At 38.8% G+C, this 25,808-nt stretch overlaps 1 protein-coding gene across 1 annotated transcript in view; it reads left to right on the plus strand.

Moving 5' to 3' along the window:
* The first annotated feature begins 282 nt into the window (after window positions 1–282).
* The window catches only part of LOC129266348 (serine/threonine-protein phosphatase 2A 65 kDa regulatory subunit A alpha isoform-like), a 31,075-nt gene continuing 5,549 nt past the window's right edge, over window positions 283–25,808 (plus strand). Inside the window, exons 1-12 of the mRNA XM_064103534.1 lie at window positions 283–437; window positions 3,964–4,054; window positions 6,654–6,754; window positions 8,936–9,168; window positions 10,094–10,241; window positions 10,675–10,833; window positions 13,004–13,189; window positions 14,054–14,139; window positions 16,939–17,161; window positions 18,083–18,143; window positions 19,163–19,236; window positions 23,117–23,340. Of these exons, the coding sequence (XP_063959604.1) occupies window positions 345–437; window positions 3,964–4,054; window positions 6,654–6,754; window positions 8,936–9,168; window positions 10,094–10,241; window positions 10,675–10,833; window positions 13,004–13,189; window positions 14,054–14,139; window positions 16,939–17,161; window positions 18,083–18,143; window positions 19,163–19,236; window positions 23,117–23,340 (1,679 nt within the window). The 5' untranslated portion in view covers window positions 283–344. The remainder of the gene's footprint in view (window positions 438–3,963; window positions 4,055–6,653; window positions 6,755–8,935; window positions 9,169–10,093; window positions 10,242–10,674; window positions 10,834–13,003; window positions 13,190–14,053; window positions 14,140–16,938; window positions 17,162–18,082; window positions 18,144–19,162; window positions 19,237–23,116; window positions 23,341–25,808) is intronic.

Raw genomic sequence — 25,808 nt, forward strand, 5'->3', positions numbered from 1 at the left:
TATTAAGCTATAAATACTTTCAGCCCGGACCATCCCTTTAAATACTTGTTTTCACTATATCGACATAATATGCAAATTTATGCAAATTACTTGCTTATTTGCATAGATACAGCATGTCTCTTTGGATGAATCTTTTTCTTTTGACTCAAGGAACATTTGTGCCAAGTGGGACATTTGTACTAAAAAATGCAGCGTTCAACGTCTACTAACCCTACAGGAATTACGTGTGTTACGCATTTTGAAAGAAAATGTGCGCGCTGAACGAACGTACGCGAATGCATCCGGGCGATCGGGTTATTTGAAACCCGTCAAAATTGACCACCACCGGTGATAATACAGACAAAATGGCGTCAAAAGAACAGCAGCCAACCATTGGAGATGACTCCCTGTATCCCATAGCTGTACTCGTTGATGAGCTGAGACACGAAGACGTAACGGTAAGACTACCCATTTTGTGATACATTTTCCAGTAGTGGTATTTGAGATGAGTTTTCGGTGCAAAAGATGACTCGAATATTTATGATAGTATGCGTACCGGTACGTACGACTACGGTACGGAACCGTGTGGAGCCTGAGCTGAGTTTACGTGTGTTGTTATGCGCGATTCGCGAAGAACGGCCGTCTGTGTGTGAGTAGTGTGATTAGTGTAATCATGACATTGATTAGTGAAATGAAATCATGATCATGGAAATAGAAAAATCAAATTTTCAATCATCTCCTCACAGCAACATGGACATAAGGAGGCGTGGTCTTATTCTGAATTGTGTGTGCAAACGTTGTGTGTGAAGTCAATGGGACTCGGTTGAAAGAAGTCGTCAGCGGCAGCATGCCATTGACATTGTCGTTGACAAAATAAACGGCAATGAATGAATGGACTGGCTGCTTAAGTTAAGCTTAAGTTAAGGGTTTTTCCCATCCTGTAACTATTTTGCACAAACTATTTTAATCCATACATATTTTAAAATAACTATTGAATTGATACTGACATTTTTTAACGCGAAAATTGGTGGCCGATACAGCGGCACGGCCAATATGGGAGACTCCAATAGGGGAGACAATCTCCCACATTGGAGACTTGCTTTGCAAAAGGACAAAAGAAACAACACCAACAAAAGCATGATTTTTTCCACCCAAAATTTTGTCTCACTGAGGTCAGAAGCCCATTTCTTTGTTTTGTGTGTGATTGACAACAAAAATCCTTATCAAAACAAAAGTAGACGGTGAATTTTTAAAGTAGACGGTGAAAAGGGGTAATTTTTCATGAGGAATCTGCTTATCACATTTTTATTTGCCGCCAAGGTAATCCTTTTGCAGCAAATGTAAACAAAGGAAATTGGTCTCCAAAACTGGAGACTGTCTCTGATTTATTGGATACCCAAATTCTTTACAAAAGTCTCTGATATTGGAGATAATCTCCCACATTGGAGACAGTCTCCACTATTGGCCGTGCGCCTCTACTGGTCAAGATTGACCATGACCACCACTTCGTACTTCTGACTAGCCAGGAGGCTTCTAGAGAGTAAAAATCATTTTATACTAAGGCCAAGTAAAAAAAGAAAGTAGTTGATCGTCCTCGCGCGCATCTATTTTGGCCGCCGCATGAAAATTTTTACTATTTACTATTTTCAAAAATTGGCTAAAAAAAAAAAAATAAATAAAAAAAAATAAATAAAAAAAATGGTGATGTTTCTCCTCCGTGCCTGCTTTCCTTTTTGATTGCAGCATCATTTTTCTTGATATATACTATTTTTATGGCTGCTGAATAGCGAAAAAAATTCACAAGATTGGCGAGTGATTTGCTCTCATGTGCTCTGGGCTCTCTCTCGCAACTTCATAAACAATTGCTAAGTCCGATATCGCCGTAACTGCAAGAAGGAAAAAAATTCTGATTTGGTTTTTTATTGGAATTTTGAAGATACCATCATAAATTAGCGAGAAAATAAAGTTTGCAAACTCGGAAAAGATCACGGATATCTTAATTTTTAGTGCATTTTCGGGGACCCCGCTTCCTAAATCTGAACTAATCCGTCGCGTGCTTTGGAAATATGGCGCAGATGAATCAATTTTAATGATGTAATTTGTATTTTAGCGGGGTATTTTGGTGAGTGATAGCGCCAGTACTTCTATGTGTGTTACGGTGAATGAGCTGTGCTTGTGACTCTGTTGGGTAAATGCATGTGTGCTGGGATGATGTGATTGACTGTGCTGGCGCGACATGTGAATTTGTGAAATGAATTGAATTTTCTCGCAAGTTTTCTTACGTCAGCAGGCAATGCATTGAATATTCAAAAATGGCCTGACAATCATTTGAATAAAAAATAGCAAAAAAAATGGTAAATAGTAAGGACCTCCCTCATCACTGATGTCAAAAAACGGGCCGAGAAAATGCCTCCTTGTTTTTAAAAAAAATAGCAAGATAGCAAATAGTAAGGACCTCCCTCATCACTGCTCTCAGAAAACCCGGACGATCAACTACTATCTTTTTTTACTTGGCCTAACGTATGCTTACTCTCAACGAAGCCTGGAATTGCTTCCCATACATCTGCACGTACCGCCCCAAAACCTGAAACTTTCGCCCCCGAGATTTCTACTTTCCTTCTAAAAGGAAATCATGTAGATCTACATGGGATAAAACTTCATTTCCGACATTGACTACGCTATCAATTTTATTTTTAAACAAGAATTCATCCAAAAAATTAGAAAAATATGAAAAAACGGAAGAGACTTGCACGATGTTTACGCCGTCATCTTGTTTCCTATTGTTCTTCCCCAACGTTACGACTAAATCTTACAAGGTTTGTTTTGATTTTCTATGAGTTTTTATAATTGTCCCATACGTAACACCCATTTTACTAATTATGCAAATCAAGTGCCCCAAATTAGCATAAATATGCATATCAAATTTTCCTTAATGAAATTTAAAATTCAACATTTGTGCTTTCTTACCCCATCACAGATAACTTCTTTAATTTAAGATGAAATTTTGCCTTCTAGGGTGACCTTTTCTTGGACTTGCCCATCTTCATGTTGATAAATCAAGTAAACAAACCATAGAAAACTCGACTGTATTGAATTTGCTCAGAAATTGAAATCATTTGCAAGTGAAAAACAAATCCAAGCGATCCCCGTTCGAACAGTTGCTGAAGCTTCTGAAGATGCATAGTGCGTCCACGTTTTTGCACACATTTATCACAAAATACCAATGTTTGAGTTTTCCTTTTTCTTTTATATTTTTTTCCTTGCAAATCATCTTTAAGCTTCCATGAAACCAGGATTTGGAGAAACATGTTTCTAAACATATTGCTCCGAAATCACAAAGGTAGTTTTGAAAATCGGCAGTTAAACCCATGGTTTATGTAGATTTCCTGTATGAATTAGGCTTATTATTAATACATGTCCAACACTTATAATGCGCTGTTGTCACAGTGCGCCAAATTGACGCCTGCCCTGTTGCCATGGTTAAGTATGCTATTTTATTCATGAGTCCACTGTTTTAAATTAATGAGCTCACAGTTCAAAACAGTGGTTTCATGAATAAAATGGCACTTGACCATGGCAACAGGCGTTAATTTGGTGCACTGTGACAAAAGCGTGCATCAATATTAGACATTATATACGCGGTAAATAGGGATACAGGAAATATGCATAAACCATGGATTCAACCGATGGTTTTCAAAACCACCTTTGTGAATTTGGCCAATGAAAGACCTTTTATCCAGGGGCCTTTAACCTACAGGTCCATGTAAACCATTTTTTCTAATGGTCTTTTCTTGTTAGACCAGTAGATACATGCCATTGTATTAACCATATACATGTATACAGGTCTGGATCTAAGATTTACTGGTCCAAAAATATAAGTAAAAGGAGAAAATACATGAACAAGTATTTAATTCATTGATACCAGGTTACAACATGAAATTTGTTCACTGTGCATTTGTATTTATTTACATTCAATGTCAACAGAGGAGACTGTTAAGCATCAAAAAGCTGTCTACAATCGCTTTAGCATTGGGTGAAGAAAGAACAAGGGCAGAACTTATACCATTCCTTACAGGTGAGAGACTAACAAGTATGATATTATCAGAATTTAGGGAAGTTCATTCTGGAAGTAAGTCGGTTTTGATAACTAGTAGTAGGAGTGGGCTATAAATGGGTGATTTTTTGTTTTACTGTGGCAACAGTTTTTTTGTGTTCCTTTTACCTTATCTCAACATGAAATGACAATATTTTTTTTCTCGGGTCCGAGAAAAAAGTGTGCCGGGCCAAAATCCAAAATGGCCGCCAAAACCCCCCAAATAAACAGTTTTGGCCACAACTTTTTTATTTGGTGGTCAATTTCTCTGGTTTTGGTGTCAATTCATATGTTTTGGTGGGCAGGCAATTTGTTTTTCCTGTATTTAGTACTTTTAAACCATTATTTGTAGAGTTAAAAGGTAATTATACCTAAATTTTCCCATTTTTGTAGCCTTTTTTCAGCCCAAAAGTGGGTTTTATCATCCTGGGGTTCTGGGATATTAGATGGTACGAGGTCAACAATAGCAAGCAGCTTCATATAGCTAGATTGCTTTTATTCCTCCACTTTGGGTCTTACGGATATTTGTGAAATATATCTTATCAAATAAAAGAAAATATTATTTATCCATAGGGACTATACGGTGTACAATGCACTCTACATACTACACTGCATATATCCATGCATTGACCACCATGGCATATGACAAGGCCTGTATATAAACTATATTGTCATAGAAATGAGCTTCAAAGGTTTAGAATTAGATTGTGAATTTGATTCCTTGTCAGCTGATGTACATGGTGAAACCAGCAACGTAAATTACACTTACATGTAAATATCACATACATTTATATATACGTACATCACATTTTTAGCCATATCTTCTTCATTTGGAGGCTTTTTTTTTACCTGGTTCTGGTGTCTAACTGGCCTATGTTTATGGGGTCAGGTAAGTACTAGTATCATGGTAAGGCTGATCAACAAGCCAATCGGACTAAAGGATTGCATGCAAGTTACCATTAAGTTAACATAATGGTAAATTTTTATGCAACGGGGCCCAGAATAGCTACAGTGTAAATTACCTCTCTCCGCCCCCTGAATTAGCATATTTGACAAAACATGTCTTCAATTTCTGAGACAAAACATATCTTCAATTTCTGAGGCATCTAATTCTAAACCTGAGAGCTTATTTCTACGACACTATAGTTTATACAACCCTTGTTATCTGTCATGGTGGCCAATGCATTTATGCAGTGCAGTATGTATGTACAGTACATTGTATACTGTATATCCCCAATGGATAATTGACATTTTTTATTTAATAAGATATATTTCACAAATATCCGTAAGACCCAAAGTGGAGGAATAAAAGCAATCTAGCTATAATATGAAGTTGCTTGCTATTGTTGACCTCGTACCATCTAATATCCCAGAACCCCAGGATGATAAAACCTACTTTTTGGCTGAAAAAAGGCTACAAAAATGGGAAAATTTAGGTATAATTACCTTTTAACTCTAAAAATAATGGTTTAAAAGTACTAATTATAGGAAAAACAAATTGCCTGCCCCCGAAAACATATGAATAGACACCAAAACCAGAGAAATTGACCACCAAATAAAAAAGTTGTGGCCAAAACTGTGATTTTGGGGGGTTTTGGCGGCCATTTTGGATTTTGGCCCGGCACACTTTTTTCTCGGACCCGAGACAAAAAATATTGTCATTTCATGTTGAGATACATTACAAGGAATAAAAAAAAACTGTTGTCATATTGAAATTACAAAAAAAGTATTTTTGACCCATGTATAGCCCACTCCTATGATAAGTTGGATTTGATATAAGTTTGTAGTACATGTAAGTTGGTTTTGATAGAAGCTGTAAAATAGATAATAATATTGATGAATGTTAAATGAAAATCGGTCAGAGAATAGCCGAGTTATGAATTTAAAAACTTTTTATTTTGCGATGTCACACACGAGCAGCCCCTCCATATATGTTTTGTGATTGAAATTCCCCCAAATAACATTTTCTCAAAAATTTGAATGTGATTGTATTTGAGTATTTGGTTTACAAAATCAGGATATTTGGAGTTGATGAACCCGATTTACATGTACGTGAGAAAGCTGCTCGCAAGTTTTCTCACAAATTATAGACTTGAAAAAAATCATTACTTTTATATACTTTGATGGATTTTCATCAAGCCTGCACCAATTATTTTCTTTAGTAGAATATTCTGCTATAATTGATACAAACTTTTCCTCAGGGTGAGCTTCCCCTTTTAAAATCCGACCTGAATGGAAGTTGTTTGAAAAACAAAAGGGAATCCACAGGACTACTTTAATTGAAATTTTGAACAAAGTCGGACCAAGCAAGAGACAATTAACCAGAAAACTTGCATGAAGTTTAAATCAGTATACTGGCAATGTACAGGTATATGGGAATTTCAAGTTTGCCTTTTGTCATTATGATGTACAACTTTCCATTGGTTCTGATCACTAAATTTCATCTGTTTAACAGTTGTATTTTTTTATTTTGATTTCTGCCCCATGGGAAGAAGGCAGATGCGTTTATAGAAAATGGAGAAGATATTTTAGAAGTGTATTGAAATCTTGTTTTTTCCTTTTTTTTCCTTTTTTTAAAAAGATACCATTTATGATGAAGATGAAGTGCTTTTGGCATTGGCAGAGCAGCTTGGTACTTTTACTCCCTTTGTCGGTGGTCAAGAACATGTATCTTGTTTATTGGTAAGTAGTCACTAGCAGGGGGAGGAAGGGCTGGTGATTGAATTTTTGCAAAATCAGGCAATTGAAAAATGTATATTATTTTGAGCTGAGCCAATGAAATTATTTTGTAACAAGGTATAGCAAAGATATACCCAGTCATTTACAAATAGGCTCAGCCCTGTACATGTAATGTACACTGAGATGCCAACCGTTACGTTTTTGCCGTATTTGTTACGTTTTTTCACCCAAAATACAGCATTACTTTTTTCTTTGTAAAATATGTTTTCTTAAAATTTCGATCGTGTACAATATGCATTGTGTGTAGCTAGCTGGGTGTTAAAGGCGAGTGTGCATTACGATAGGCAGTGCGGTAATAAATTACGCATTTCTACTAATGCATAAATCCTTAATGTGGCAGCCGTGTGTGTTGCTGCCCGAGTTGTGCTTTTATCAAGGCTTTCCGATTAAATTTTCGATATCCTGGCCAATCAATGCGAGTTCCGAACGCACGCACATCTACAAGCGCAAAGCAGCGGCACAAATCGCGATATATAGCGACTGGTGCATACGTCTCTAAGGATGATGACGTCATCCAAGATGGCAACTTACGTTGACCAACGAAAGGATCGAAGATGACTATGTTTCGATCATCATTTGAAAGGAATTAGCGGTAACTGCGGTCTGAGGTACGATATTTCTGAATTTTATATATTTTTTCGATAGTTTGAATGTACTTTCTTTTTTATAATGTGACATTTTATGTAAAAAAAACGATCTGAAAATTGGGTTTCCGCTGAATGTTAGATCGAACGTTACTGCTAATACGTTGGCTATACGTACGGGCCAACAACTCTTCAGTCTATGTATGGGTGAGTGGAGCCAACGCAGTTCAGCGGAACAACCAAAATACAGAGGCTGAAGCTTTTGGTCTAGTGCGATTGATGCACGATCGTTGTCGATTTGTTGTCTTGATTTGTTGATTTGTCGGGTCTCGATTAATCATGGCGTCAACTTCGTCCTCTAAGTCTAAATCACAACGGAAACAGATGTTTCGAGAGGAATACTCGACTCGGTGGCCTTGTATTATCCGTTCCAAACTGGATGAATTTACCGCACGGTGCGTGCACTGTCTGTCAATGTGATTTCACTATTTCACACGGAGGAGCGAATGACATTACTGCCCAGGATATCAAACGGAAGAAACACCTCAACCTCGCACAAAGTCGTGAAACTAATCAAAACATTGGACATATCTTTAGAAGAGGGGACTACTCGACGATCAGAGCTGAAACATTGATGGCTAATTTGATGGCTAAAGGTTGTATGATTGATAAATCATGACCATTTTTCTACACTTTACATTCAACAGTGCCTGCTGTAAGGTTCTATGGTTAGATATTTGTTTTTATTGCATCTTTTTAAGACATATAAATTTTATTCGCTTGTGCCGGTCTCATTTTTTTCTGGTTTGATTTATGTGTTTTGTTAGAAATGGAATCATCTTACAAGAGAATGCACCATGCAGGATTCTGAACCCCAAAGTTGAAAAATCTCCTTACTGTGGGAGAGGGACATCCCCTCTCACCGGCTCGGTCGTTTCGCTTCGTTATATTTTACAAAATACTTTAAAACAAATCAAAATACTGTTTTTTTTCCTCTCAGAATACTTTTTTTGCTTTTTGGAGGTTGGCATCTCTGTGTACATGTAGTCATAATTTTTTTGTTATATAATGAAGAAAAAAAAAATCTCCTATTCCGTTGGAATATTTTATTTATTTTTTACAATAAAAACAAACCGTTATTACCCCTGCTTTAGCTCCATCTGCTGCCTCATCAGCAGCCCACAGTGCATTCAAGAAATTAATCCTGTAAAGGTACCCATGTACCTCACCTGGGTTTAGTGCATCCTAGTTTGTATAGTAGTGAACAATGTAATCACAGTAAAATGCAACATTTATACAGTGCTTAATACAATGTTTCTTAGCGCTGCATACTATAATAACGGCTTTAGCACAGCGAGTTTGATTGAGTAATTCAAGGAATTTTTTCCTACCCAGTTAATGTACATGTACTATACCTGAGTTGAGAGTGGCAAGTGTAGATAAATGCCATGCCTAAGGATGTGAGTGCTGCGGTGGCATGCGAACCTTGTGATTTAATGACTCATCTTTTATTGCTGCTTTTATCGCACCTTCCACACAGCCTCCCCTGGAAAGTTTAGCCACCGTTGAAGAGACTGTAGTGAGAGATAAAGCCGTGGAAAGCTTGCGTAATCTATCTGGGGAACACAGCACAGCTGACTTAGAGAATCAATTTATCCCAATGGTCAAACGTCTGGCGGCCGGGGACTGGTTTACATCACGGACGTCGGCATGCGGCCTCTTTAGCGTCTGTTACACAAGATGCAAGAATACGTATAAAGGAGAGTTAAGACAGTGAGTATTTTAATATGTATCCATAGTATGATGATGATGATGGTGATGAGAAGAAGAAGAATGTTACAAATATAAACAGCAACCACAAAGACCTGGTTCCTTTAACACAAAGGTTAGCAATTAATCATACGTTTGATTTTACATTGTAGTTGATGGAATCAATTGTAGAAAAATGTTCTACGATCATCGCTAAGCTTTGTGTTCAGGGCCACCAGATGAGAGAGATTATCTATATTAGGGCATTATCAGTTGTATCGATTATGTAGTCTTTACAATGAAATATCTAAAGTGATAAGCCGCTTGCCCTGTCAGGTTGTAGTGACAACACCTTAATGATTGAGAGAGCTGCTGCTAAAAAAAAAGAAAAAGAAAGGAGAATGTGGATTGGCATAAGGAGAAGAGTAACTTTGACCTTTCACTCAAAGACCGGTCATCCAATAAGGGGGAACTATCTAGTAAATGGCCTGTTCATGGGCTTCAAATCACCAACAGAAATACCAAACTCGAAATCAAAATTTTCCTTATCCCTGGGGGTTGTTGGAGTTGGTATGGGGAAATTACACGTAGATCGTCACCACCAGCTGTGAAGCTGGGTGATGCTCGGATCAGCAGATGACACTCAACACCAGCTCTTAACACGAAGTGCCGCAAATACGTTATATTTTGCAAGGTCGATCCCAACACCAGCATCATTTCAAGTACGATGTTGTAGCTGGTGTTGGCATAGTCACAACCCAACACCAGATTTCATCATTGTACTTGAAATCACTCAATATGGTCTTGGGAATGACCAACTCGGATGTCAGATACGACTAACAATACTGTATACAACAACGTTTTTCTTATCATTTAACAATAACTGTATACAACTATGTTTTTCATATCGTTGATATTATTTCCACTATTTTCCTTCCACATTGATCAGACTGTTTAACAATCTATGTAGTGATGACACCCCTATGGTAAGGAGAGCTGCTGCCAGTAAACTGGGTGAATTTGCCAAAGTAGTAGAAGGCGAATATGTCAAGTCTGATCTCATTCCTATGTTCATCAACCTAGCCAGTGACGAACAGGTAATACCTTTTGTTCATGTTTTTTGGGGTGATTTCTACCAATTCTGCTTGTGTCATTACATAAAAAAGCAAAGAGGTACATGTATGAGAGTGACGATATGAGATTTCGCAAGAGGGGAAAGAAAGATGCTCTATTCAACATTGTTTTTGTAGGTTAATCTATGAAAATGAGGTAGGAATTGATTGAAAGCAAACAGTAAAATCCCTCAAGAATGCATCATATTTGCAATAGCAGTGCGCAGTTAGCTAGTAGGCCTTACACATATTGCACTTGCATTTATTGACTAATGAATCGAAACGTATTGTGACATCACCTCCTATGCCCTGCAACAATGCATTTTGCTCAGTAGTGTCTGTTACGATGTCTTATTATCATCGGCAGGAGCTCTTGACCAAGTATCTCTTTTTATTTTGTTGTAATTTGTATCCACAGCAAGACTCGGTGCGACTGTTAGCCGTGGAAGCTTGTGTAAACATCGCCTCTCTGCTTCAGCAATCGGATAAGGAAGCCCTCATCATGCCCACTATGAGAGGCTGCGCAGAAGATAAGTCATGGAGAGTGAGATATATGGTTGCAGATAAGTTCACAGAGGTGGGTATATTTTTCTGTTGAAGTAACTCCCATAGAAACTCGGCAAAGCAGCTCTCTGCTGCATCAACACCAATCTGGTATCTTGCCAATTACATAGGAAATATTTTACGTCTAACTTAATCAGTCATAGTGTCTGACCTGAGACTACAGAAATCACGCTTGGACTTTTTTTGGTTAAAGGGATGGTCCAGGCTGGAAAGATTTATGTCTCGGTAAACAGAGTAAAATTCACAGAGCAAAATGCTGAAAATTTGATCAAAATCGGATAAGAAATAAAAAAAGTTATTGAATTTTAACGATTTGCATTGTTCCGATGAGACAGTTCTAGGCATGTCTTTATGAATATTCATTAGGTGGGCTGATGATGATCATATCCCCACTTGTTCTTTTGTATTTTATTATAGGAAATTAGGGTTATTCAAAATTTTTCTACCAAGAACTAAAACAATTGGATTGACAACTGATTAAGTGCATTAGTTATTTATTGCCGCAAGTTATTTCATCATAATGGGGACACACATGTAGGAAAAAATGAAACATTTATGATTTCATGTAATAACAAAAGAAAAGGGAAGTGGAGATGTGACGTCATCAGCTCACCTAATGACTATTCATGACGATGTGCATATAATCTTTTTAACAAAATATTGATAAACTTTAAAATTCAATAACCTTCGTATATTGTTATCAGATTTTGGTGATATTTTCTGCATTTTGCTCTGTGAATTTTACTCTACTTATTTATATATAAATATTTTCAGGCTGGGCCATCCCTTTAAAGTTGAGATAATGGCAGACCTGGGATTTGAATTCGCAACCTCACATTTATGAGTCCAATGCTGTAACCACTGGGCCACTTGAGCCTAAGATTGATCTATTATGCCTAGCTGCCAACCATGGTTGGCGCCGGAGGAATTATGACAGTCAGTCCTGTTTTTATTCTTACAATACTCCAACGAATCAGATTGTCCTCAAATTCGGTCCAAATATGAGTAGCTCTAAGAGTGATGATGACCTGGGGCCCGTAACACAAAGGTTAGCGATTGATCGGAAGCTTAGTTTTTACGATTGATTATACATTGTAGTCAATGGAATCAATCGTAGAAAAATGTTCTACGATCATTGCTAAGCTTTGTGTTACGGGGCCCTGATTAGTTTTGGGCTATCAAATTCAAAGATCAAACAGCTTATTATGTACATTGGAAATAGCTTGTTTTGATTGATTGATTGATTGATTGGTGGGGATTTTTTGCCTGATTGCTAAGAAAGCATGAATGCTTGTAAGCAAGCAACCAGAGGACCGACCGTTTAAGGTCCTCTCCGAAGGACCTGGTTATGGGGATTAATGCCTTACCAAAGGGCACTAGCGCACCAAGTGTGAATCGAAGCCGGGTCACCAGAATACGAATCCCCCGCTCTACCGACTGAGCTATCGCGCCTCCTTTTCATGATACATGCAAATGTATAGTTTTAGGGATTGATAGATTGAGATGGTGATTAAAGTTGATTAATATTCATTTTATCTGTGTATTTCGTTAATGGGGATGCCCCTGCTTACCTCATTGATTTGATTCAGAAATATCAACCCAGTCGAAATCCTTGTTCACAATCGAAGGATTCATCTCTCTGAAATACGAGTAAAGTCCAAGACCTTTTCGTGATAGAGCTTTTGGGAGCAAAATTGTGGAACAGCTTACCTCGTAATATAAGATCAATAACATATTTCAGCAGATTCAAATATTAAAAACTATTTAGATGGTGTTATGTGTCTCTAACAACTGATTGTTATTATTGATTTCATTAATGTGTTTATTTTCTTAATAAAGGATTGATTTAATCCTGCTAAATACCAATCAGTGCCCCGCCTAACAAAGAGTTACGATTGATCCAATCAACTCTATGGAAATCCATCAACATCATTATTTTTCTTCAGAAAATTTGCACTATGTACTTTGTCAAAGAGAAGCACACTGAATTGTCAAGAAAACAAATGTATGAATATACTATATGCACCATATCTAGAAAATAATTTGAATAAACATGCATTTTAGATGTTGACGTTGCTTGCTTTCCGTAGTTGTGGTTGATTGGATCAATCGCGACTCTTTGTAAGACAAGGCCCCTGATGTATTGTTTCAGTGATCTGTAAACCCCTTCTCTTTTCTCCTAGTTACAAGATGCAGTAGGTCCCGAAATAACCAAGCAGGACCTGGTGCCGGCGTTCAAGGGTCTCCTGAAGGACTGCGAGGCAGAGGTCAGAGCAGCCGCTGCTCACAAAGTCAAAGCATTCTGTGAGCACCTGTCCGAAGACATGAGGGAGGAGGCCATCATGACACAGCTTCTGCCCTGTATCAAGGTCAATATTTCAAGACATTTCATCAAATTTACTTCATGTAGAGGTGTTGTGGCTCAGTGGATAAGTCTCTGGACTTTGAACCACAAGGTCCGGCGCTCAAATCCCACCGCAGCACTCGCGTTTTTTGGCAAGGCGTTTATCTATATTTGCCACTCTTCACCCAGGAGTAGTAAATGGGTACTCGGTAGGAAGGAATTCCTTGCATGTTCGAGCGCCCGATCAGAGTAGCCGTGCTAAAGCCGGGGTAATAGTATGTAGCGCTAAGATACATTTGTGTTAAGTGCTATATAAATGTTGCATATTATTATTAAAAGTTTTTGTTGCCGCCGGTACGGCCGTCATTGTCATATGTCTTGAAAGAAATACAATGTTTTGAGATTCATGAAAGTTTCGCATAAATTTAATATGTTATCTTGCACTTTATTTTGTATATCAAAGGTTATAGCCATGTTCTCTTGATACTAGTAGTAGAATGTCTCAAATCAGTTATGCAACATCTGGCAAACGTTCAATTAGTGTAAAAAGTAGTATTTGTTTGGCGATTGTTGGTAAACTGATTTAATGATTTGATTGTTCAGGTTTTTCTCTCAGGCTTAATGAATTCAATTTAATTATTTGATTATCACTCAAGGCCTATGCTATTTTTTTAAAAGTGTTTGACCAACACACTTCTCATAGTAATGAACATTGGTAGCACTTGTATTATGATACAGACAACTTGGTGTAAACACAAAATGAATGAGACTTTGTCTTTTGGGGCATTTCCACTCTTTTCTCTCTCAGACAATAGATTTTGCTGATGAGATGAAAAAAATGAATCCATGGGATAAATGTCATTTTTCATATGTTTTTGTTATTATTCAGGACCTTGTAGTTGACCCGAATCAGCATGTGAAGAGCGCTCTTGCTTCCGTCATCATGGGACTTTCGCCTATTCTTGGGAAGGACAGGTAAGTGACCTGACTATTTTAGCATAGAGCGAAGGGAGTGGGGAGGGGGGATTTGTTACCCCCCTGTCTTCATCTTTTCCATTTATTATAGCAAGATGCGACGGGACCACCTGAGCTTCGTAACATAAAGTTTAGCTATTGATCATGCAGACATGCCAACCGTTCCCTTTTTAATATATTTGTTCCTCTTTTTGCTATGAATACACAATTCTTTTTTTGTATGATTTGTTGCTTTTTTTAAATTTCCGATCATGGAGTATGTATTATGCACAGCGCGTGACACTAGCACCAGTCCGACAGTCCCAGATCGGTAAAAATCACTGTCGTCCAGTAACTCGTTGCATGAAAAGAACAAGTCATTTCTCGCCTACGAGGACATGTTGAAAAGGGTGAATTATCAAGTTTTCAAGTAGAGGCATTTCACATGTTTTTTAACCAATCTCACTACAATAGGCTGGCGATTGTTACGTTGAGACATTTTAAGAAATACGCTTTTTTTTACTTCTAAGAAATACCTTTTTTTGTAGTAGAAGGTTGGCAGGTCTGGATCATGGGACTGATATCTAAGATTGATATCTACGATTGATTTCATAGGTTTATTGTGTGTGATCTTTCATGAAATTCAGACCCACAATCGATTGCAAAGTTTAGTGTTACAGGTCCCTGGTCATGTCCTGTATGCTTTAACTCTTAATGTGCCATTCACTGTAATCAGCGAGTGCCATATTTTTTTCAAAGAGTCTATATTTAATTTTTTTATTTATAAAAAAAGAATCACTCCTGAGAAAATAATGTTAAACCTCTTGACCATAAGCTGAACTGAACAATGGAATCGCTCATGCATGCTATGCACTTCTCAAAATGCAATAGGCATAACAATAGCTGTATGACCATTGCACGAAAATGTGTTCGTGGCACTCCAGTGGATGCACAGATATGTGTTCATGGCACGTTAAAGAGTTAACACTAAGCCAACATTGGATGGGGGTCAATTTGAAACCCCAATGTCTGTGCAACCTATACCCGTACAAGATATGCCATAACCCTACAACCTCCCTGTTTTGAATGTAGCACTAGAGGGAAGCTTGAAAGAAAGACAAAGGCGACTAATGCCACTTACAGTGCTCGCTCAGTGCATTCAAGCGATTGATTGGGACGCTGTCAGAGAGGGTCATGGGTTCAAGTCCCAGCTATGACAGAGCTTCCCAGTCTCCCGGATCATGCGGGAGAATACTGGATTGCGATCCAATCTCCCGTTCTCCCGACCCCATGCCAAAATCTCCCGGATAATCAGGATTTTTAGCTGTTAAATTGTAAAATTCATACAAACGACTGTTTTACGAGTCTAGCATGTTCAACTCCCTAACACCCACGTGGAACCTCCTTATCACATTTTCATTTTACCCAGTAACTTTTACCAGTTTTTGTATAATCGTACATTGATTTCCAATGTAAATGAAGATAATTTTACTGAACGACTGGTGAAGTAGTCTAACAAGCCATTTTATTTCCGGGTTCTGCAATGTGTGTGATGAAAACACTTCAGCGGTACTCCATGCACATGGCCCCGGATGCGGCCGGCGCGGCTCCAGCCGGCCGCGCTGCGCCAGGAAGCTACGAGAAGGGAAGTTCACGAGCACTGCGAGTCATTTTTCGTAAGCTTGTGTGCGCTTTATTCGAGCTGAAACTGTGGATCAACGATGGGATTAACAAGTGAATTACTTTTACACCCCGACTTTAAGTTTCAGGAATAATTCTATTGACAATCCTGAAGAACCAGAAGCAAAATGGAGATTTTTTCGCCTACTTACACTTGGGTTGATCGGATTCGAACATTTTCTCTTTCGTGAGTGAGCTAGCCTGGCGTTGGCTGGCTGAGCTGTGCGAAGCACGCCCCGTCCCGATTCATCCACACTACAATCGCATCGTCGGTGACCATGGAGATCTTGGAGATGGAGTAATCCAAGAAGACCAAGACGACAAAATACTTTTCGAAGTATAAAGATAATTTTCAAGCGGAATGGGACTGTGTGACAATTTTCACAGGAATCCCTCAGACTCAGAGACATACCTCCGCTCCGAAAAATCTACTGGATTCTATCTTTCCAATGTTGGCAGCTCTGCTATGTTGTTGATTTCTTTCAGCAAGAGATTTAACCACCCTGTGCTGCACCCGACACAGGTGGGGATGTGGAAGGATTCATTCCTTGAATCGCTTGACCCCTTTAACTAGGCTGCAGGGTCCAAAGCTGAGATAATGATAATAATATTTATGTCGAGGAAGTGGGTTTGCCTTATACCATGCGATGAGTCTTACAAGGAAAGGTGGATGGAGGTAGAAGTGAAATGGAGAGGCGAGAATGTGGAAGGTAGGGAATTTTTTTCTGAAATAAGTGTAGTCCTCTTCAGGTCTCGCTCAACCAGGTCCCCATAACGCGAAGATTGGCGATGAATAGCAAATATGAAATGAAATATTCCTGGGGCCTGTTGCATAAAACTTTTTACCTGAGAAAACTCTGGTAAAAACTGAAAACTAAGGTTAGTCTGATTTCTGCCATTGACTTTAACACAGGGCAAAAACTCTGGTAAAAACAACCTGAGTTTTCTCAGGTAAAAAGTTTTATGCAACGGGCCCCTGGTCCGTATTTTGCACCAAATGCGAGTGTAATATTGATTGGTCAGTTCATTTAGCGATTGATCGCTAATTTTTGTGTTACGGAGCACAGGATGCACCACATGGCGGTACCTTAACGCTTATCTAACTGTATTGTATTTATTATGTAATGTTTTCTTCTTCAGGACTATAGAGCACCTGTTACCGCTGTTCTTGACTGCGCTGAAGGACGAATGCCCGGAGGTCAGGCTGAACATCATCAGTAACCTTGACTGTGTCAACAAGGTCATTGGCATCAGTCAACTAGCACAGTCTCTACTCCCAGCCATTGTAGAACTGGCAGAGGATAACAAATGGAGGGTTCGACTTGCTATCATAGAGTACATGCCACTACTAGCTGCACAACTGGTAAGTCCATGAGGGGAAGTCGGAGAGAATGGAGAAACCAATACACCATTGCGCCACCGTCTTAGAGGCTGGAGCCATTGCCATGCATGTGTTGGTGATCTGCAGCTAGCAAATCTCTGACAACTCTGTTTACATGTGTTCATATATCCTCCGAGGGAGGGCGCTATGAGATTTATGATGTCATATACATAAGGTTTATGAGTAGGGATGCTACTTTTCAGTTTTAAGCTTTAAATCGGGCCTAGGCAACTTACTTTCAGGCCAAAGAAAATGCATTCTCTGTACAAAAATGCCCAAGCTAGATAATTTTTCGGCTTGAATAATAATTCTTTGTGACATTCCTGAATGAACTTCAAGTTCTTTTTGTGTTAGTAAAAAAGGTACACTGCAAATGAATGCTGTTTAAAATTGCTGATGCTCAAAGTATACCAAAACAAACAGCGGAAATTTTTTGTTGAATATTATGTGAAGCAAGGTCCTTGTGCAATTTAGACATGCACCAAACGTGATTTGTTTAAGATCATCAAAGATGCCATTTGAATTAAAGCTTTTGAAAGAAATTATGTTTTTAGCCATTTTGTGTATTCGAGCCAGCGGAAGAATAGTCCATACCTTAATAAATCACAATTATAGTACCAATTCGGCCAATTTGAAGTATCCATTGGTATAGTCATGTTACAAACTTTTCCAACTTTAGAAAATTCATAATTTTCTTATTTCTAGTTTGATATTGTTAATTTTTCAACTATCTGCCTATGTGCTTTTTATTTTTCCTCTGAAAACACGTTTCTTTTTGGTCCGGATTTCCCTCCAATGTATTATCTACTGTACTGACTGTTCTACAAAAAGAAAAGAATTGAACACTGTTCGTTTGGCCTTTTCTAATGCATGTTTTTTTTAATGGTTTTATTCTTGATGTAGGGTGTAGAGTTCTATGATGAAAAGCTGAATTCTCTTTGCATGTCATGGCTCGTGGACAATGGTAAGTCTATATGCGGTAAATAGTATGCAGTTATTGACTGATATGATGGATAATATCATTCTACAGACCACTGGAGTTATAATAAGTGTTTATAATTTTCCGAAGCTCCAAGGGTAAAGTATGATCACAAGGAAAAACATAACTGTTAGGTGGTCTACTGAATGGTAGATGGTTTACACAATCCTGCTAAGTATATCTGTTATGTTTGAGAGTTTTTAAAGCATTTTGGAGCTTGATTGAAGTTGTTGCCATCACAAACAGTTACAGTTTTATTGGTGGATAAAACAATGGAGTAAAGACTATTGAATTGATTGTAAGGTTTAGAATCATATCAAAGAGCTGACATCTGCGTTTAAATTGATGAGACATAATTTGAAAATCCATCATGAAAATCAATGTTGGGTTCTTATACACTAGCAGTCAGAGGTTCTTCTGCAGCAGCACAGAATACACTCTCAACCAAGCAACATTTGATAACTATGTACAATCTCTCTCTTTTTATGTATGAGCGAAGTTGGCTCAGTAGTTTAAGTGTCTGCCTGACGAACCAAAGGTCATGGGTTTGAGTCCACCCCTGGGCAGATGACCGAAGCCTGCGTTGTGTGTAAGCGTCTCTCCCCTGTTCATAGATGCAGGCTATGTTACAGTGGAAAACACTCCGTCCCTTGGATAGGATGTTAAATAGAGGCCCTGTGTAGAGGAGAGTCACTGCCTTTGCATGTTAAGAACCCACTGCACTTTTCATAGAAGAGTAAGGGGAAACCCCGGTGTAGTGGTCCACCTGCACTCCCCCAATCAGTTATATCGGGAGGAGAGACCTACGGGTCATGGTGATTCAGTTCGCTTTTCGCCTCCCAAGCACAGGTGATGCCAAACAAATAATAATAATAGTAATAGACATTGCATCATTATTCTTTAGACTACCGTGTTGTGTTAAGCTTTATTGTCACTACTCATCTATAATAAACCAAAAGTGGATTGAATTGAAATGAATTGAATTTTTTATTCGGTTCTTGCAGTATATGCCATCAGAGAAGCTGCTACACTCAATCTCAAGAAGCTCGTAGAAAAGTTTGGTTCATCATGGGCACAGGTAAGTTATTAACCAGGGGGCATATTCTGAAAATTCTTTCAAGAGAAATATTCTTGTATCTTCAGTTACAACAAATAAAAAAAAACATGTATTCTGAAAATTCTTGTATCTTTTCTTGTTAATATTCTTGTGACTTTCGCTGAGCGCGTATGATGTCAGAGCTGGAATTGTGCGTAAGCTAAATCGGCGCATAAATATCTATGTGCGCAAGACAACATATCGAGATAAAAGTTATTCTGAAAATCCTCTTATCTTTGCGTTCTGTTAACTTGGAAAATACAAAAAAATTACAAGAGGTAGGGGGCTATTGTAACTTAATGTTGCATGCGATATTTGTCCGTCTGCAATAATAATTTCTTGCTCCATCCCGCAAGAACATCATGTTTTACAAAAGGAGACATTCCAAAGACATAACAACGGATCGGTAGACTTTTCAAGAATTAAAAATTGGTATTCAAGATGATGAATCTTTCCAGAGAAAACATGTCTTTTAGAACAGCCACAAGTACTTTTAGCACAGACGCGCACAAGCATAAGCGTCGGGGGGTGCAACAAAATTACGCCTCATATCAACAATGCGTTCAATTTTTTTTTAGAAGAGATGCTTCTATTGGTTGACCTAAGATATAGGTCAACCAATAAAGAATTAATTTATTGGTTAATGATAAAATATTTGGCGTGTCAGAGATAAAATAGGGGACGTCCTTACAGAGATAAGACAATTTTGAGAATACCGATTTGAGACAATTTTAGTTATCTTGCTGAGTTACAAGAATATTAAAGACAATCTTGAGAATACCATCCGAGGGCACTGTATCACAAAGCATAGTGATTAATCATCAGGCTGATATCTACATGTAAGATCAATTCCATTGATTATTGTCTATGGTCAATCATAAAATCAGTTTCACAGTCAATGGCTAAACTTTGCATTTTGGGGCGTAGGACAGTTAGCCTTGACTATCCGGGCCTGGTGAGATGAAGCTTAGCGACGGATCGCGGGATTGATTTTTGTTTTGTCTCGCCTGCATAGCAGACTGAGTGTGTAGGTTGCTGTATTTCTGATGGCGGCGTCGTAAACATTGAAATCTTAATCTACAGTTAAGTTTTTGAAATGTCATAAGTTAGGAAGTATATGGACCAAGTTTATGAAACTTTGATATAAGAGTTATCAAGTATCACTGATCATCTTACATGAGTTTCAGGTCACATGACCAAGGTCAAAGGTCATTTAGGGTCAATGCACTTAGACCATGTTGGGAGAATCAACATGGAAATCTTAATCAAGGTTCAGTTTTTTAAATGTGATAACTTTGAAAGAATGTGGATCTAGTTTATGAAACTTGGACAGAAGGGTAATGGTGTATATCTCTCTCTCAATTCTCCTTCAACACCCCTTTTCCATCACTCCCAATCTCTTTTTCATAATTTCCTACCTCGATTTGTCACTCCCACCCCTTTTTCTTCACCCTGCCCCCTCCCTGTCACCATCTCCTTTTCCATTTCTCCCCACCCTTTTTATCACTGCACCTCTCCCCTCCATCTCATTACTCTGCCCATTTTTCCTTCCACCTCTCTCTTTGTCTCTCTCAACCCCACCCACTCCACTCCCCTATCTTATCTCTCTCTGTCCATCTCAACCCCACCCACTCCACTCCCCTATCTTATCTCTCTCTCTCTTTGTCTCTCTCAACCCCACCCACTCCACTCCCCTATCTTATCTCTCTCTTTGTCTTTCTCAACCCCACCCACTCCACTCCCCTATCCTATCTCTCTCTCTGTCCTTCTCAAACCCACCCACTCCACTTTCCTATCTTATCATTCTCTCTTTCTCAACCCCACCCACTCCACTTCCATATCTTATCATTCTCTCTTTCTCAACCCCACCCACTCCACTTCCCTATCTTATCATTCTCTCTTTCTCAAACCCACCCACTCCACTTCCCTATCTTATCATTCTCTCTTTCTCAAACCCACCCACTCCACTTCCCTATCTTATCATTCTCTCTTTCTCAAACCCACCCACTCCACTTCCCTATCTTATCATTCTCTCTTTCTCAAACCCACCCACTCCACTTCCCTATCTTATCATTCTCTCTTTCTCAACCCCACCCACTCCACTTCCCTATCTTATCATTCTCTCTTTCTCAAACCCACCCACTCCACTTCCCTATCTTATCATTCTCTCTTTCTCAAACCCACCCACTCCACTTCCCTATCTTATCATTCTCTCTTTCTCAACCCCACCCACTCCACTTCCCTATCTTATCTCTCTCTCTGTCCTTCTCAAACCCACCCACTCCACTTCCCTATCTTATCATTCTCTCTTTCTCAACCCCACCCACTCCACTTCCCTATCTTACCATTCTCTCTTTCTCAAACCCACCCACTCCACTTCCCTATCTTATCATTCTCTCTTTCTCAAACCCACCCACTCCACTTCCTATCTTATCATTCTCTCTTTCTCAAACCCACCCACTCCACTTCCCTATCTTATCATTCTCTCTTTCTCAAACCCACCCACTCCACTTCCCTATCTTATCATTCTCTCTTTCTCAAACCCACCCACTCCACTTCCCTATCTTATCATTCTCTCTTTCTCAAACCCACCCACTCCACTTCCCTATCTTATCATTCTCTCTTTCTCAAACCCACCCACTCCACTTCCATATCTTATCATTCTCTCTTTCTCAAACCCACCCACTCCACTTCCCTATCTTATCATTCTCTCTTTCTCAAACCCACCCACTCCACTTCCCTATCTTATCATTCTCTCTTTCTCAAACCCACCCACTCCACTTCCCTATCTTATCATTCTCTCTTTCTCAAACCCACCCACTCCACTTCCCTATCTTATCATTCTCTCTTTCTCAACCCCACCCACTCCACTTCCCTATCTTATCATTCTCTCTTTCTCAAACCCACCCACTCCACTTCCCTATCTTATCATTCTCTCTTTCTCAAACCCACCCACTCCACTTCCCTATCTTATCATTCTCTCTTTCTCAACCCCACCCACTCCACTTCCCTATCTTATCTCTCTCTCTGTCCTTCTCAAACCCACCCACTCCACTTCCCTATCTTATCATTCTCTCTTTCTCAACCCCACCCACTCCACTTCCCTATCTTACCATTCTCTCTTTCTCAAACCCACCCACTCCACTTCCCTATCTTATCATTCTCTCTTTCTCAACCCCACCCACTCCACTTCCCTATCTTATCATTCTCTCTTTCTCAAACCCACCCACTCCACTTCCCTATCTTATCATTCTCTCTTTCTCAAACCCACCCACTCCACTTCCCTATCTTATCATTCTCTCTTTCTCAACCCCACCCACTCCACTTCCCTATCTTATCATTCTCTCTTTCTCAAACCCACCCACTCCACTTCCCTATCTTATCATTCTCTCTTTCTCAAACCCACCCACTCCACTTCCCTATCTTATCATTCTCTCTTTCTCAACCCCACCCACTCCACTTCCCTATCTTATCTCTCTCTCTGTCCTTCTCAAACCCACCCACTCCACTTCCCTATCTTATCATTCTCTCTTTCTCAACCCCACCCACTCCACTTCCATATCTTATCATTCTCTCTTTCTCAACCCCACCCACTCCACTTCCCTATCTTATCATTCACTCTTTCTCAACCCCACCCACTCCACTTCCCTATCTTATCATTCTCTCTTTCTCAAACCCACCCACTCCACTTCCTATCTTATCATTCTCTCTTTCTCAAACCCACCCACTCCACTTCCCTATCTTATCATTCTCTCTTTCTCAAACTCACCCACTCCACTTCCCTATCTTATCATTCTCTCTTTCTCAACCCCACCCACTTCACTTCCCTCTCCTTATATTTCTCTCTCCATCTCCCATACAGCATACCATTATCCCGAATATCCTAGCCATGTCTAAGGATTCCAACTATCTTCATCGTATGACATGTCTTTTCTCTGTCAACGTCCTCATTGACGTCGTTGATCCAGAAGTTGTTATGAAGTTAATGTTGCCTACTATCACCTCTCTTGCTGGGGATGCCGTCGCCAATGTCCGCTTCAACGTTGCCAAGACTCTCCAGAAGATGGTACCACTCGTCAATCCCCCGTGAGTTCCAACGATGTATATTCATTGTACATTCAAACGTCAGCCTATTGCTCAGAAAGTCTGATGCCACATTTGCTGAACCCATTTGGTCTTTTACCAATCTGGGCCAGGTTGCATAAAAGTTACTATTATAGTAACTTTGCCATCCAATGGTAACTACCATGGTAACGATGATCATCAGCCAATCAGAATGGAGGATTCCATGAAAGATATCATGGGATGGCAAATTTACCGTTATTGGTAACTTTTACGCAACGGGGCCTAGGTCTAAATAGAGAGTTCCCAGTTTTTGTTTACACATAGGGGAAAGCAACAAAAAAATCACAGAATTCTAAACTAAATTTTTCAGGCTAAAGATAATGAGCTGCGTTAAATAGAGTACCAAAGTGATGATATCACAAAAAAAACTTTTTTTGCATTTCAGTATTTTTGATACCTTAATTTGGTAGAGTATGATGAAAAACCTGTATAACCCTAATTTGGTCGGATCGGTCCATGGGGCCCCAAGATATGACTTCCTGAATACACAATTAGCCCCATTAAAGTCAATGTATTCATGAGGTCATATCTTGGGGCCCCATGGACCAATTCCCATCAAATTTTGGTTATAGGGGGGTTATCATGCTCTGCCAGAATATGATATCAAAAATGCTGAAATGCAAAAAATGAGAATTGATGACATCACACTTTGGTACTTTGTATCTAAGCAAATTCCAACAAAACAAATAAGTGAAATGATAATGATGATGATGAAAAAGCTGATCCCAATGTCTTTTTTTTTTTTGCATACCAGTATGTATGGAAACTGAATGTTCTTCTAAGATTTTCACTATTTAGAATTGGTTTGTAGTACGTTTTATATACAATATAAAATCTCAATATCACTCTCTGCGTTCTCTAAAGATATATATATATATCTTTAGAGAACGCAGAGAGTGATATTGAAAAAACCAAAGAATTAACCCCCCCCCAAAAAAAATCGCTTCACGTGATATTTCCGAAATGCAAAAAGATAGCGTCGCAAAATTTTATGACTTTTCTTTGAAGACTCGCGCAACTTTTGAGCCTGATTTCGCGACATACGGGTATACCATTGCGACGTCACATGACTTTTTCGAGGCAATGTCATGCTGAAATTGGCTCAGTTTTATACTTTGTGTAAAAAGTCTATGGGAGATGAAATTCATATAAGGGTGATTATTTTTCGTTCTAATTGGTCTGCTTAATTAATTTAGTTGTTAAATGGTCTGTAATAATTTCCATTGAAAAAAAACAATGAAAAACAAAAGATGAAAAAACTAAGAAATTGATATGAAATTCTAAAAACAACGAAATACATAAGGAAAAAATTGGCTTTCACAATTTTTCTTTGTAGAAACCTTTAAATTAGAATTTTAGATTACGAAGATGACATCTGCGAAGAAAGAAGAAAATTTGAAGTGAAATCGGGCAATAAATATGCAAATAACATTTTTCATGAATAAATTTGCATATTTTATTCATAATAATTAAAAAATAATTATTTTCAGAATTCGTATTAATACTAGCTCGTAGTTTATGTGGAAAAGAATGTGCGTGCCAAGTTTTGGCGCGATCGCTTGAACGGCGGGCCATCATGGGCCCCCCGTCCTCAATACATCTCAAATAGCCCAGTCCTTTTAGGGTTTAGCCTGAGTCATATCGATTATTTTGAAAACTGGTGTTCGACAGCTTTAATTCGATCGAACATCAAATTTTGAAGCCTGGAAAATCAAGTCAATTTTTTTTGCTTTGGCTGTCGATGCACACACGCACTGCGACGGTATGCGCTGGGAGGGTTAGCGTTGCACAAGCAGATGACAGAGCAATGTTCGTTTGTATTTTCCATGATCACAAACCAAAAAGGGACCAATGCCAAATTCTTCCCAAAACATCTTAAACAATGATATTTGCAGATGACAACATATAAGTTTAAAATGAAACAATATTAAAGACCTGAATCACGCAGAGTCGATCTGAATGATTTTCGGTCAACTATAGCATTCGAAGTCCAGACTCGTACACACTACAGCCCCGTACACTCACTCTACCGAAACGACAGGCGTGCTTTGCCGGCCAACAAGTGCTTTGCCGTATCCCAGCGGAGAGCACTGTAACTTGCCTGATCGAGATGTAGTTGGATCCAATATGAGCTCCAAATTGATGGGAATAAATATCATACTTAATTTTCTCTGGATGGTCATTTGAATTTGTATTCTATGCTGATATAACAATTGTGAGGAAGGTTTGTTGAATATGAGTTATGACAATGTTCGAGAAGTAATCCTGATATGATTGATAATCCATTTTTAATTTTAGACACAAGTGCAAAGCATGCGATCAAAATAAATACGAATGTCTCGGATCGAGCTCTAAATTTATTTAAATGATTATTGGAAGTTAAATAATTATGATTTAATATGATTTTATGGCCATACTAAAAACATTGA

This window comes from Lytechinus pictus, chromosome 8 (genome assembly GCF_037042905.1).
Source record: "Lytechinus pictus isolate F3 Inbred chromosome 8, Lp3.0, whole genome shotgun sequence".
Classification (NCBI taxonomy): Eukaryota; Metazoa; Echinodermata; class Echinoidea; order Temnopleuroida; family Toxopneustidae; genus Lytechinus; species Lytechinus pictus.